The 14084-nt window shown below is 43.5% G+C and overlaps 1 protein-coding gene across 1 annotated transcript in view; it reads right to left on the bottom strand.

The window, feature by feature from the left end:
• Positions 1-14084, bottom strand: part of LOC311129204 (attractin-like protein 1) — a gene marked incomplete at both ends in the record, with an annotated part of 364441 nt that continues 350357 nt past the window's right edge. Inside the window, 1 exon segment of the mRNA XM_084161510.1 lies at positions 1-125. Coding sequence (XP_084017636.1) covers positions 1-125 — 125 coding nt within the window.

Here is a 14084-nt window from a genome sequence, read left to right as displayed (position 1 = left end):
TCAAACGCAGGTCCCCTGATGTGCTACTGCGTGCGGTTTGCGGTTCTTCAGGCCATGGTATTTATCTTTGAAGTCTCCAGGTTTCTGCTGCGAGGTGTCAATCAGGGCACTGGCGATGGCAATGCCTACAGGGAGAAACACATAGGGGAGGGAGTGAAAGGGAGGAGGGAGAGAGACAGAAGAAGGGAGGTGAGCTTCAAAGAAGACACTCAGCAGTGTGGCAAGTAAAACACAGCAGACAGTAATGAGCTCACTGCCTCCCGCCCACTTAAACCCATTCCCAGAAACGCTTCCCCAACTCTTGCCCAAGCCCTAACATATCAGAGTTCAGCAGGAGACGAGGGACTATATGTCACTGAAGCATAGCTCTATGCCTCTCTAGGCTGCTATGGGTTGTTGTTTTTCAAAAAAAAAACTATCTGATGGTCTGCTATTTTCTCCACAATGCAAAAAAAAGTGGAGAACACGATGACACAATGACACCAGCTGCTTACTGTAGTTAATATGGATTTTCAGCATGGCTTGCCCTCTTTACAGCGGTAGGCTTGACTAGTATACTCATTAGGACAGGAAGTAAATCTCCTTGTATGCAGCCAAAACAACTAAAGAGAAAAACAAGGAAAAGCTCAACATGTTTAAGCATTTCACACACCAGTGATTCCTGGGTTTTTGCAGAGGGAAAGCTGATATGTGTGTGTGAGAGTGTGTGTGTGTGCACGCATGGTGCCTATGCATGTGTGTGGTCAAGCCACAGTGCGCCTTGGGTAGGCATGGCAACAATCGCCTCAGTGCTCTTTCCTGTCGCTATGAACAGGAGGCCAAACCTCAGCACTGATTACAGAACAAGATGTCTGAGTTCGAGAGGTATAGAGAAAGGGACAAAGTGAGGGTGGAGGAGAGAAAAAAAGCCTGGGCTGACACTCTAGTCTATAGCCTGACGTGTCTGGTCAGTGGAGCCAGACAAGATTACCTGTCAGCCCTTCACTCCAAATCACAACTAGATCCTTTCCAACACCGTTACCTGCCACTTTTTCTATAGCAATCACCACACGGTTTCATTGCAGCTAATATGTCTGACCTTGAAAACCACGACATCCAAAGCCATCACTACTATTGGATAGAAACCACCACCACATGTAACTCTTGAAAGACAAACTTTCCACACTTAAAATTAACACTTTTTAAACTCTAAATATAAGCTTTTCATAGAAACTAAAAACACTTCATGAAAAAGCTTACACAGCGTTTCCCAAACTCGGTCCTGGGGCCCCCCCTGGGTGCACGTTTTGGTTTTTGCCATAGCACTACACAGCTGATTCAAATAATCAACTAATCATCAAGCTTTGATTATTTGAATCAGCTTTGTAGTGCTAGGGCAAAAACCAAAACATGCACCCCTTGGGATTCCCAGGCCCGAGTTTGGGAAATGCTGGCTTACAACCAAATAGCTTATTTTTCATGATTGCTATTTAAAGCCAATGGCTTCTGGATAACCAGAGATATCCAGCTCAAATTAAATTAATTGGACAACATAATCAAATCAGGATACAGGTGAGTGGAGGTGAAGGGCGCTCCCTGCTAATGCAACCTATTAAGGGAATTGTTTTGTCAGGTGAGGTTGCTGGATCACTAACCCTAATGTACAAGGTGGTTTAGAACAGGAAGTGCCTTTCTAGCACTGGGGACCCCAAATACATATAATTTTCAATCAAACAGGAATGGCACACCATACTATTATACTAAGATCTGACAAGGGTTTCAGGTAAGAGAACTACAGTAAAAAGGCCAGGTCTTCCTTGAATGTTAAACAATTTTGAAATGTAAAAAAAAACCTACAACTAAATACGAAGAACAAGCATATTATTCTGATGACAGCTTGATTACTGTAATGAAATATAATATAATTAGTGTCATCTGCATGATGTAGAGTTACAGGCCAATATCACTTTCCAACACAGATTACAACAGCTGCTTGACCTTCACGTTCAGCTTTTAGTATTTCTGCTGACCAGGCAGGATTTCTCCATGAGCTACTGTTGGATCCCCATTATTCAAATAGCGTCATTAAGAGTGAGAATCCTTGTGAAAACCTTGTCCTAGTTTGATACACTACATGATCAAAAGTATGTGGACACCTGCTTGTCGAACATCTCATTCCAAAATCATGGGCATTAATATGGAGTTGGTCCCCCCTTTGCTGCTGTAACAGCATCCACTCTTCTGGGAAGGCTTTCCACTAGATGTTGGAACATTGTTGCAGGGACTTGCTTCCATTCAGCCACAAGAGCATTAGTGAGGTCGGGCACTGATGTTGGGCGATTAGGCCTGGCTCGCAGTCGGTGTTCCAATTCATCCCAAAAGTGTTTGATGGGGTTGAGGTCAAGGCTCTGTGCAGGCCAGTCAAGTTCTTCCACACCGATCTCGAAAAACAATTTCTGTATGGACCTCACTTTGTGCACGGGGGCATTGTCATGCTGAAACAGAAAAGGGCCTTCCCCAAACTGTTGCCACAAAGTTGGAAGCACAGAATCGTCTAGAATGTCATTGTATGCTGTAGCGTCAAGATTTCCCTTAACTGGAACTAAGGGGCCTTGCCCGAACTATGAAAAACAGCCCCAAACCATTATTCCTCCTCCACTAAACTTTACAGTTTGCACTATGTATTGGGGCAGTTAGCGTTCTCCTGGCATCCGCCAAACCCAGATTCAGTTATTGTGCTGACGTTGCTTCCAGAAGCAGTTTGGAACCCGGTAGTGAGTGTTGCAAGCCCTACGCGCTTCAGCGGTCCCGTTCTGTGAGTTTGTGTGGCCTACCACTTTGCGGCTGAGCTGTTGTTGGTTCTAAACATTTCCACAATAACAGCACTTACAGTTGACCGGGACAGCTCTAGCAGGGCATAAATGTGACAAACTGACTTGTTGGAAAGGTGGCATCCTATAACGGTGCCACGTTGAAAGTCACTGAGCTCTTCAGTAAGGACATTCTACTGCCAATGCTTGTCTATGGAAATTGCATGGCTGTATGCTCGATTTTATACACCTGTCAGAAACGGGTGTGGCTGAAATAGCCTAATCTACTAATTTGAACGGGTGTCCACATACTTTTGTATATATAGTGTATCTTCACCTGACAATGTGGTTGACAATGTGGTTGACAATGTTGACCAGATGTGCAAGCCTCATCTCAGAGTCAGTTCCTATAGTAACTGAATTTAATGCATACTCTGTTTTTAAATCTGTTAAATACATACTTATTAACAGTCTTTTAAAATCCCCATCTCCCAACCTGGCAGGACCGATATTATCTGAGACTGGGAGTGAATGAAAAGTGTCACATAAGAGGATCCACTCTGGGTCAATAAGCTCTGGTTCCCACTTGGTTCTCATATCACTGTCAACAAGCTCTCCACTCAAACCTGCGCAAGGGGAACAGTAGGTATCTCTGAAACCCTCAGAATAACTGGACAACACTGTAGTCGCCCAGCCAGTCCAGCCCAACCTGCACTGTAGGTCAGAGAGAGAAAGAGAGCCCTGAGTCTGGATGTCCATAGACACTACGCCTGGAAACAGAACACCCTACACTAGCATACCCTTACATTCCCAATAATGGCAACATCATTCCAAAAGGAAAAGGGATTTAGAAAAAAGATTAAGAAAAAAATAGCAATCATATCTTTATTTTGTATGCCTTATCTTCCCTCGACACACTCAGCGGCGGATGTTAGTTTAACGCACTTAGAAAAAGCCAAGGCCACCGGACCACATGGCTGTGATGGGAAACGGGGCGTCATGGTGGCAGCACGGCGGAGAGAGTGATAGAGATAGATAGATGAACAGGAGAGCAGAAACAGGAGAGATAACTGGGACCCTGATTGTGTTTTTCCTCCATTTTCCACCGCTTGCTTGGAAACTTCAAGAGATTTATAAACCAACGAGTTACCTGAGGCTGGGAGACTTACAGTGCCTAGTGAAAGTTTACACACCCCTTGCACGGTCTTCAAATTTTACTGCCTTAAAATGAAATATAAAAAGGGATTACATTACATTTTTCCCCTACAGATCTACACAGAACATTTTCCTAAATAATACAAAATAAAAAGACGAAGATGTCTTGATTGCGTATGTCTTCACACCCCAGAGTTAATACTTGGTGGAAGCACCTTTGGCAGCCATTACAGCTGTGAATTATTTTGAATAAGATTCTACCAACTTTGCACAACTCTTAGGGCAACATAGACTACCGTTCAAAAGTTTGGGGTCACTTAGAAATGTCCTTGTTTTCGAAAGAAAAGCAATTTTTTGGTCCATTAAAATAACATCAAATTGATCAGAAATACAGTGTAGACATTGTTAATGTTGTAAATGGCTATTGTAGCTGGAAACGGCTGATTTTTTATGGAATATCTACATAGGCGTACAGAGGCCCATTATCAGCAACCATCAGTCCTGTGTTCCAATGGCACGTTGTGTTTGCTAATCCAAGTTTATCATTTTAAATGGCTAATTGATCATTAGAAAACCCTTTTGCAATTATGTTAGCACAGCTGAAAACTGTTGTGCTGATTAAAGAAGAAATAAAACCTGGCCTTCTTGAGACTAGTTGAGTATCTGGAGCATCAGCAATTATGGATTCGATTACAGGATCAAAATGGCCAGAAACAAATAACTTTCTTCTGAAACTCGTCAGTCTATTCTTGTTCTGAAAAATGAAGGCTGAAGATCTCGTACAACGCTGTGTACTACTCCCTTCACAGAACAGCGCAAACTGGCTCTAACCAGAATAGAAAGAGGAGTGGGAGGCCCGGTGCACAACTGAGCAAGAGGACAAATACATTAGTGTCTAGTTTGAGAAACAGACGCCTCACAGGTCCTCAACTGGCAGCTTCATTAAATAGTACCCGCAAAACACCAGTCTCAACATCAACAGTGAAGAGGCGACTCCGGGATGCTGACCTTCTAGGCAGAGTTGCAAAGAAAAAGCCATATCTCAGACTGCCCAGCTTAATCTTTTCTTTTAATTGGCCAGTCTGAGATATGGCATTTTCTTTGCAACTCTGCCTAGAAGGTCAGCATCCCGGAGTGGCCTCTTCACTGAAAACAAGGACATTTCTAAGTGACCCCAAACTTTTGAACAGTAGTGTATATCCATCATTTTTGTAAAAATTGCTCAAGCTCAGTAAATGTGATTGGGAATCATTGATGGGCAGCAATGTTCAAACCTTCAAAACTGTAAGTCAGGACTGAGAGTGGACCACTCAGGAACATTCACACCTCTTGGAAAAACATTATTACATTTACATTTTAGTCATTTAGCAGACGCTCTTATCCAGAGCGAATTACAGTTAGTGAGTGCGTACATTTTTCATACTGGCCCCCCGTGGGAATCGAACCCACAACCCTGGCGTTGCAAGCGCCATGCTCTACCAACTGAGCTACAGGAGTGTCTTTGTCAATAAAATGTGTGCAATTGTCCCTCTGAAAAATCAAACTATATACCAGGGTAAGATTTACAGACGACTGAGGTGGGTTATCCTCTAACTTTTTACCTGGGCTTTCTTTTGATCCTGACAAACACTCTGGTCCCTGCCGGTGAGAAGCATACCCATAACATGATGCTGCCACCACAATACTTGAAAATACAGACACTCTGTTTTGTGTTGTATTGCATTCGTGTCCAGTAGAAGATTTTCTTCATAAATAATTAAAATGTGTTGTGGCTAACGTTAGCTAGGTGTTAAGGTTAAATCAAATCATATTTACATTTTAGTAGACGCTCTTATCCAGAGCGACTTACAGCTAGTGAGTGCATACATTTTTCATACTGGCCCCGTGTGGGAATCGAACCCACAACCCTGGCGTTGCAAGCGCCATGCTCTACCAACTGAGCTACACAGGGCCAGTATATTTGTCACATACACGTGTTTAGCAGATGTTATTGCGGGTGTAGCGAAATGCTTGTGCTTCTAGCTCCGACAGTGCAGTAATATCTAACAAGTAATATCTAACACAAATCTAAGTAAGGAATGGAATTTAAGAATATATACATATATGGACAAGCAATGACAGATTGGCATGGACTAAGATACAGTAGAATATTATAGAATACAGTATATACAGTGGGGAGAACAAGTATTTGATGCACTGCCGATTTTGCAGGTTTTCCTACTTACAAAGCATGTAGAGGTCTGTAATTTTTATCATAGGTACACTTCAACTGTGAGAGACGGAATCTAAAACAAAAATCCAGAAAATCACATTGTATGATTTTTAAGTAATTAATTTGCATTTTATTGCATGAAATAAGTATTTGATACATCAGAAAAGCAGAACTTAATATTTGGTACAGAAACCTTTGTTTGCAATTACAGAGATCATATGTTTCCTGTAGGTCTTGACCAGCTTTGCACACACTGCAGCAGGGATTTTGGCCCACTCCTCCATACAGACCTTCTCCAGATCCTTCAGGTTTCGGGGCTGTCGCTGGGCAATACGGACTTTCAGCTCCCTCCAAAGATTTTCTATTGGGTTCAGGTCTGGAGACTGGCTAGGCCACTCCAGGACCTTCAGATACTTCTTACGGAGCCACTCCTTAGTTGCACTGGCTGTGTGTTTCGGGTCGTTGTCATGCTGGAAGACCCAGCCACGACCCATCTTCAATGCTCTTACTGAGGGAAGGAGGTTGTTGGCCAAGATCTCGCGATACATGGCCCCATCCATCCTCCCCTCAATACGTTGCAGTTGTCCTGTCCCCTTTGCAGAAAAGCATCCCCAAAGAATGATGTTTCCACCTCCATGCTTTACGGTTGGGATGGTGTTCTTGGGGTTGTACTCATCCTTCTTCTTCCTCCAAACACAGCGAGTGGAGTTTAGACCAAAAAGCTCTATTTTTGTCTCATCAGACCACATGACCTTCTCCCATTCCTCCTCTGGATCATCCAGATGGTCATTGGCAAACTTCAGACGGGCCTGGACATGCGCTGGCTTGAGCAGGTGGACCTTGCGTGCGCTGCAGGATTTTAATCCATGACGGCGTAGTGTGTTACTAATGGTTTTCTTTGAGACTGTGGTCCCAGCTCTCTTCAGGTCATTGACCAGGTCCTGCCGTGTAGTTCTGGGTTGATCCCTCACCTTCCTCATGATCATTGATGCCCCACGAGGTGAGATCTTGCATGGAGCCCCAGACCGAGGGTGATTGACCGTCATCTTGAACTTCTTCCATTTGCTAATAATTGCGCCAACAGTTGTTGCCTTCTCACCAAGCTGCTTGTCTATTGTCCTGTAGCCCATCCCAGCATTGTGCAGGTCTAAATATTTTATCCTTGATGTCCTTACACAGCTCTCTGGTCTTGGCAATTGTGGAGCGGTTGGAGTCTGTTTGATTGAGTGTGTGGACAGGTGTCTTTTATACAGGTAACAAGTTCAAACAGGTGCAGTTAATACAGGTAATGAGTGGAGAACAGGAGCGCTTCTTAAAGAAAAACTAACAGGTCTGTGAGAGCCGGAATTCTTACTGGTTGGTAGGTGATCAAATACTAATGTCATGCAATAAAATGCAAATTAATTACTTAAAAATCATACAATGTGATTTTCTGGATTTTTGTTTTAGATTCCGTCTCTCACAGTTGAAGTGTACATATGATAAAAAATGACAGACCTCTAAATGCTTTATAAGTAGGAAAACCTGCAAAACCGGCAGTGTATCAAATACTTGTTCTCCCCACTGTACATATGAGATGAGTAATGCAAGATTTGTAAACATTATTAAAGTGACTATTTTTCCATTTCTTAAAGTGGCCAGTGATTTCAATAGGCAGCAGCAGCCTCCAGTGTGCTAGTGAAGGCTATTTAACAGTCTGATGGCCTTGAGATAGAAGCTGTTTTTCATTGTCTCGGTCCCAGCTTTGATGCACCTGTACTGACCTTGCCTTCTGGATGATAGTGGGGTGAACAGGCAGTGGCTCGGGTGGTTGATGTCCTTGATTATCTTTTTGGCCTTCCTGTGACATCGGGTGCTGTAAGTGTCCTGGAGGGCGGGTAGTTTGCCCCCGGTAATGCCTTTGGCAGACCGCACCACCCTCTGGAGAGCCCAGCGGTTGCGGGTGGTGCAGTTGCCGTACCAGGTGGTGATACAGCCAGACAGGATGCTCTCAATTGTGCATCTGTAAAAGTTTGTGAGGGTTTTAGGTGCCAAGCCAAATTTCTTCAGCCTCCTGAGATTGAAGAGGCTCTGTTCTTCTTCACCACACTGTCTGCGTGGTTGGACCATTTAAGTTTGTTAGTGATGTGTACGCCAAGGAACTTGAAGCTTTCACCTTCTCCACTGCGGTCCCGTCGATGTGGATAGGGGGGTGCACCCTCTGCTGTTTCCTGAAGTCCACGATCATCTCCTTTGTTTTGTAGGGGTTAAGGTTAGGTTTAGGGTAAGGTAAGGGTTAGGTAACATGCTAGCTAAGTATTTAAATGGTTAATGTTAGCTAACATGCTAGCTAAGTAGTTAAAAAGTAGTACGTAGTTGCAAAGTTGCTAATGAGTTAAAATGCTAAAGTTGTCCATCATGTGATTCAAACACGCATTTGAGTTGCTAGACCGCGTTATGCGCCCACCCGTCCTCCCCAACCACACTCCCTCCCTTGTATCGTTTCTGTCTTATGTAACCTACTGCCTTCATCTGTGATTGAAATGCACTGTACACAAAATCATGTAATGGACATGAAAATAAATATATATTTGTGTGTATCACGAATTTCGCATTAGTAATTTGTGTCTATGTCACGATCATTTGTGATAGTGGGTTGGTAATGGGTATGCTTGTCACTGGCTGGGACTGGGGAGTTAGTCAGGATCAAAAGAAAGATGAAAGGAGAAAAGCCCAGGTAAGAAGTTAGAAGAAAACCCACCGTAGTCTTCTGAAAAAATACAATTAGTTTTATTTTTCAGCGGGACAATTACACAAACTTAAATGCCAAAGACACACCAGAATGGCTTTCCAAGAGGTGGTGAGTGTTCCTGAATGGTCCAGTTGCAGTCCTGATCACATTTACTGAGCTTAAAGCTGCAATATGTAACTTTTGGGGTGAATTCACATAGAAATGTGAGTTATAGATATGTCATTCTCATTGAAAGCAAGTCTAAGAAGTGGTAGATCTGTTCTATGTGCGCTATTTCTATGCTTCCCGTTCTTAAGTTTAGTTTTTTGCATCTTTTACTTTCGGTTCGGTACACCAGTTTCAACCAGCTGAAAATACAATATTTTTGGTTATGGCAAATATATTTCACAGCGGTTTAGATGGTACAATGATTCTCTACACTATACTTGCTTGTTTTGTCACATAAACAGAAATTAGGCAAACTATTAGAATTTTTGCAACCAGGAAATGCTTGGGGTCATTGTCCATTTGGAAGACCCATTTGCGACCAAGCTTTAACTTCCTGACTGATGTCTTGAGATGTTGCTTCAATATATCCACATAATTTTCCTTCCTCATGATGCCATCTATTTTGTGAAGTGCACTAGTCCCTCCTGCAGCAAAGCACCCCCACAGCATGATGCTGCCACCCCCGTGCTTCACGGTTGGGATGGTGTTCTTCGGCTTGCAAGCAACCCCCTTTTTCCTCCATACATAACGATGGTCATTATGGCCAAACAATTCTATTTTTGTTTCATCAGACCAGAGGACATTTCTCCAAAAAGTCCCCATGTGCAGTTGAGGTCTTGGCTGATTTCTTTTGATTTTCCCATGATGTCAAGCAAAGAGGCACTGAGTTTGAAGGTAGGCCTTGAAACACATCCACAGGTACACCTCCAATTGACTCAAATTATGTCAATTAGCCCATCAGAAGCTTCTAAAGCCATGACATCCTTTTCTGGAATTTTCCAAGCTGTTTAAAGGCACAGTCAATTTAGTGTATGTAAACTTCTGACCCACTGGAATTGTGATACAGTGAATTATAAGTGAAATAATCTGTCTGTAAACAATTGTTGGAAATATTACTTGTGTCATACACAAAGTAGATGTCCTAACCGACTTGCCAAAACTATAGTTTGTTAACAAGACATTTGTGGAGTGTTTGAAAAACGAGTTTTAATGACTCCAACCTAAGTGTATGTAAACGTCTGACTTCAACTGTACGCAATCAACACATCAATCAGTAATTTGGAAAATGTTCTATAATTTTTCTTTCACTGAAAATGTGGAGTACGTTGTGTAGATCTGTAGGTTTGGCAGATTACATTTTAAGGCAGCAAAATGTGAAGAATGTGCACTAGTGACTGTTTCTTTACAGGCACCTTGGCTAAATGCATGTTGCTGGGTGACGAGGGCACCACCACGGACTCTTACCTCGGACTGCACTCCCTCAACAGATTTATCTCCCTCTCTCCCTCTCCATATCTCCTTCTCTCTCTCTCTTTCTCTCTATTACTCTCTCTGTCATGGCATGTCCACCTCTCCTCCTGAATAGGCAGATTATCGTTGATGAGAATAGGATTGCTGTGTTTGTATGGAGACTATGTTTAAACTCCTAAGAACATGCTGGTATCTGGCAGGCAGATGGTTTTCTTCCCTGTTCTCATCCTATAGGGGAATCCCAACAATGAGGGAGGAGGTAGAGAAGACTGAGATGATGGAAAGAGGAGCAGGTAAAGAATTAAGACATGATGGGAAAGATGAGCGGTAGTAAGACTAGAGAGGGAGATGGCTGCTAGACAGACGTCCATCCATCTGTTTGTCTGTCTGTCTCTGTCCCTTTAGCAAATAGGAGGATGTCTGTGTCTTTTGGATATTTTATCCAGGTGCCAATCTAGCTCCAGCTGTACAGTAAGTCTGTCTGAGATGCCTGACTTTAAAAAGTACACACCCTTTCTCAGACATTTTTGAATGTTGAAACCAACTTCCCTACATTCAGGCGAAGTTCCTCACTAAGCAGCTAGTCCCAGTAGGTCGGAAGCAGAGTGAGCAGATTAATACAATAGCCCCCCACTCAACTATTGGACTGAAGGAATACATTAGGCCTAGTTAGAGCCACCGCTCCCCTGACTTAGACAGAATAAGTAGTGTGTGTGTGTTGGGAGATGGGCAATGATAGACTCCAGAGTGGAGGGATTTGGTGCCTCTTCTGGTCTCCTCGGCAGAGCACTGTAAAGCCAGTGACACACAAGGGCTTAGAGAAGTCGACTGCTTCAGCAGCTAGTAATCTCTACACACAGACAGGCCTGTGGAGAGGAGTGTGTGTGTATGTGTGCGTTCGGCATGTGTGTGGGTATGTGTGTGTATTGTATGTGCAGGCAGATTGGCTATACCAGATAACTATTAATACAACAAAAACTTCTACTACTTGTAGTGGATGGAGAAACTACAGTTGAAATGTGACATTTCCTCCATGGTGTTATGTATGGCTATGGTTGGTATGGAACTCCTCTATGTAACTTTTCCTATGAAGATGAGCCCTTTATCCACCTGTGCTATCCTGGGAGCCTCAGCTCTGCTGATCTCAGCATTACAGAACAATGTGTTTGAGCTCTGTACCAGACAGGACTGTGCACTGCTCTACCCAGCACACAAACCCCAACCTCGCAACATCCAGGCACTTTAATCCCAAAATCGGAGAAACCGTCAGGATCCTAAGAGGAGGATTACTATGGTGCAGGTGTCGTGATAACGCAGGATTCTGAGTTTTTCACGCAGAAAAGGAAAGATAAAACCCAGAAAAAATGACTTACTGTGTTTTGTAAACGCAGATTAAAAATTATTCTTATTGTAAATTCTGCTCGGTTCAGTCAGGGTTCGCACCAGATCATGAATGTAAAAGGACACATTTTGTGCTTCAGTTGCACTTCTCCACTTAGATGAAATATTTTTGCTGGCCCCTAAGACCCTCACAAATTTTTGCTGGCCCCTAAGACCCCCTAAGACCCTCACAAACTTCTATAGATGCACAATTGAGAGCATTCTGTCTGGCTGCATCACTGCCAGGTACGGCAACTGCACCGCCATCAACCGACTGGCTCTCCAGAGGGTGGTGCGATCAGCCCAAAGCATCAACGGGGGCACGCTGCCTGCGCTCCAGGACACTTACAGCACTCAGTGTCAAAGGAATGCCAAGAAGATCATCAAGGACCTCAGCCACCCGAGTCACAGTCCGTTCACTCTGGTACCATCTAGCAGAAAGAGACAGTACAGGTGCAAATCGAATCAAAGTTGATTGGTCGTGTACACAGATGTTATCGCAGATGCAGCAAAATGCTAGCTATAACAGTACAGTAATAATTACTAGCAATACAAAACAACACGCACATCATCCAAAAACTAAAAAGAAAGACATTGAGAAATATCAGAACGAGAAATGTTAGAATACGTAATATAAATATATACAGTGCATTCTGAAAGTATTCAGACCCCTTGACTCTATCCACATTTTGTTACGTTACAGTCTTATTCTAAAATGGATTAACTCAATACCCCATAATGACAAAGCAAAAACAGGTTTGTACATTTTTTTGGCAACAATAAATCAAATAAAACAACTTAAATATTACATTTACATAAGTATTCAGACCCTTTACTCAGTACTTTGTTGAAGCACCTTTGGCAGCGATTACAGCCTCGAGTCTTCTTGGGTATGATGCTACAAGCTTGGCACACCTGTATTTGGGGAATTTCTCCCATTCTTCTCTGCAGATCCTCTCAAGCTCTGTCAGGTTGGATGGGCAGCTTCGCTGCACAGCTATTTTCAGGTCTCTCCAGAGATGTTCGATCGGGTTCAAGTCCGGGCTCTGGCTGGGCCACTCAAGGACATTCAGAAACCACTCCTGCGTTGTCTTGGCTGTGTGCTTAGGGTCATTGTCCTGTTGGAAGGTGAACCGTTGCCCCAGTCTGAGGTCCTGAGTGCTCTGGAGCAGGTTTTCATCAAGGATCTCTGTACTTTGCTCCGTTCATCTTTCCCTCGATCCTCACTAGTCTCCAAGTCCCTGCCCATGAAAAACATCCCCACAGCATGAGGCTGCCACCACCATGCTTCACCGTAGGGATTGTATTGGCAATATTGGTGATGAGTGGTGCCCGGTTTCCTCCAGATGTGACGCTTGGCATTCAGGCCAAAGAGTTCAATCTTGGTTTCATCAGATCTTGTTTCTCATGGTCTGAGAGTCCTTTAGGTGCCTTTTGGCAAACTCCAAACGGGCTGTCATGTGCCTTTTACTGAGTAGTGGCTTCCGTCTGGCCACTCTACCATAAAGGCCTGTTTGGTGGAATGCTGCAGAGATGGTTGTTCTTCTGGAAGGTTCTCCCATCTCCACAGAGGAAATCTGGGGCTCTGTCAGAGTGACCATCGGGCTCTTGGCCACCTCCCTGACCAAGGCCCTTCTTCCCCGATTGCTTACTTTGTCCGGGCGGCCAGCTCTAGGAAGAGTCTTGGTGGTTCCAAACTTAGAGTGGCCTCCATCAACTTAGAATGATGGAGGCCACTGTGTTCTTGGGGACCTTCAATGCTGCAGACATTTTTTGGTACCCTTCCCCAGATCTGTGCCTTGACACGATCCTGTCTCTGAGCTCTACGGACAATTTCTTCGACCTCATGGCTTGGTTTTTGCTCTGACATGCACTGTAAACTGTGGGACCTTATATAGGTGTGCCTTTTCAAATCATGTCCAATCAATTGAATTTACCACAGGTAATCAATCAAGTTGTAGAAACATCTCAAGGATGATCAATGGAAACAGGATGCACCTGAGCTCAATTTTGAGTCTCATAGCAAAGGTTCTGAATACTTATGTAAATAAGGTATTTCAGTTTTTTTTATACATTTGCAAACATTTCAAAAAATCTGTTTTCACTTTGTTATGATGGGGTATTGTGTGTAGATTGAGGAAAATGTTTAATTTAATCAATTTTAGAATAAGGCAAAATGTAACAAAATGTGGAAAAAGTCAAGGGTTCTGAATACTTTCCGAATGCAGCCCGTCGACGTGGATGGGGGCATGCTCTCTCTGCTGTGTTCTGTAGTTCACGATCTGCTCCTTCGTTTTGTTGAGGGAGAAGCTATTTTCCTGCCACTACTCCGCCAGGGCTCTCACATCGTCCCTGTAGG

This window comes from Coregonus lavaretus (assembly GCF_964263955.1).
Source record: "Coregonus lavaretus genome assembly, chromosome: 1".
Taxonomy (NCBI): domain Eukaryota; kingdom Metazoa; phylum Chordata; class Actinopteri; order Salmoniformes; family Salmonidae; genus Coregonus; species Coregonus lavaretus.
This window is presented reverse-complemented; position numbering and strand designations above follow the sequence as displayed.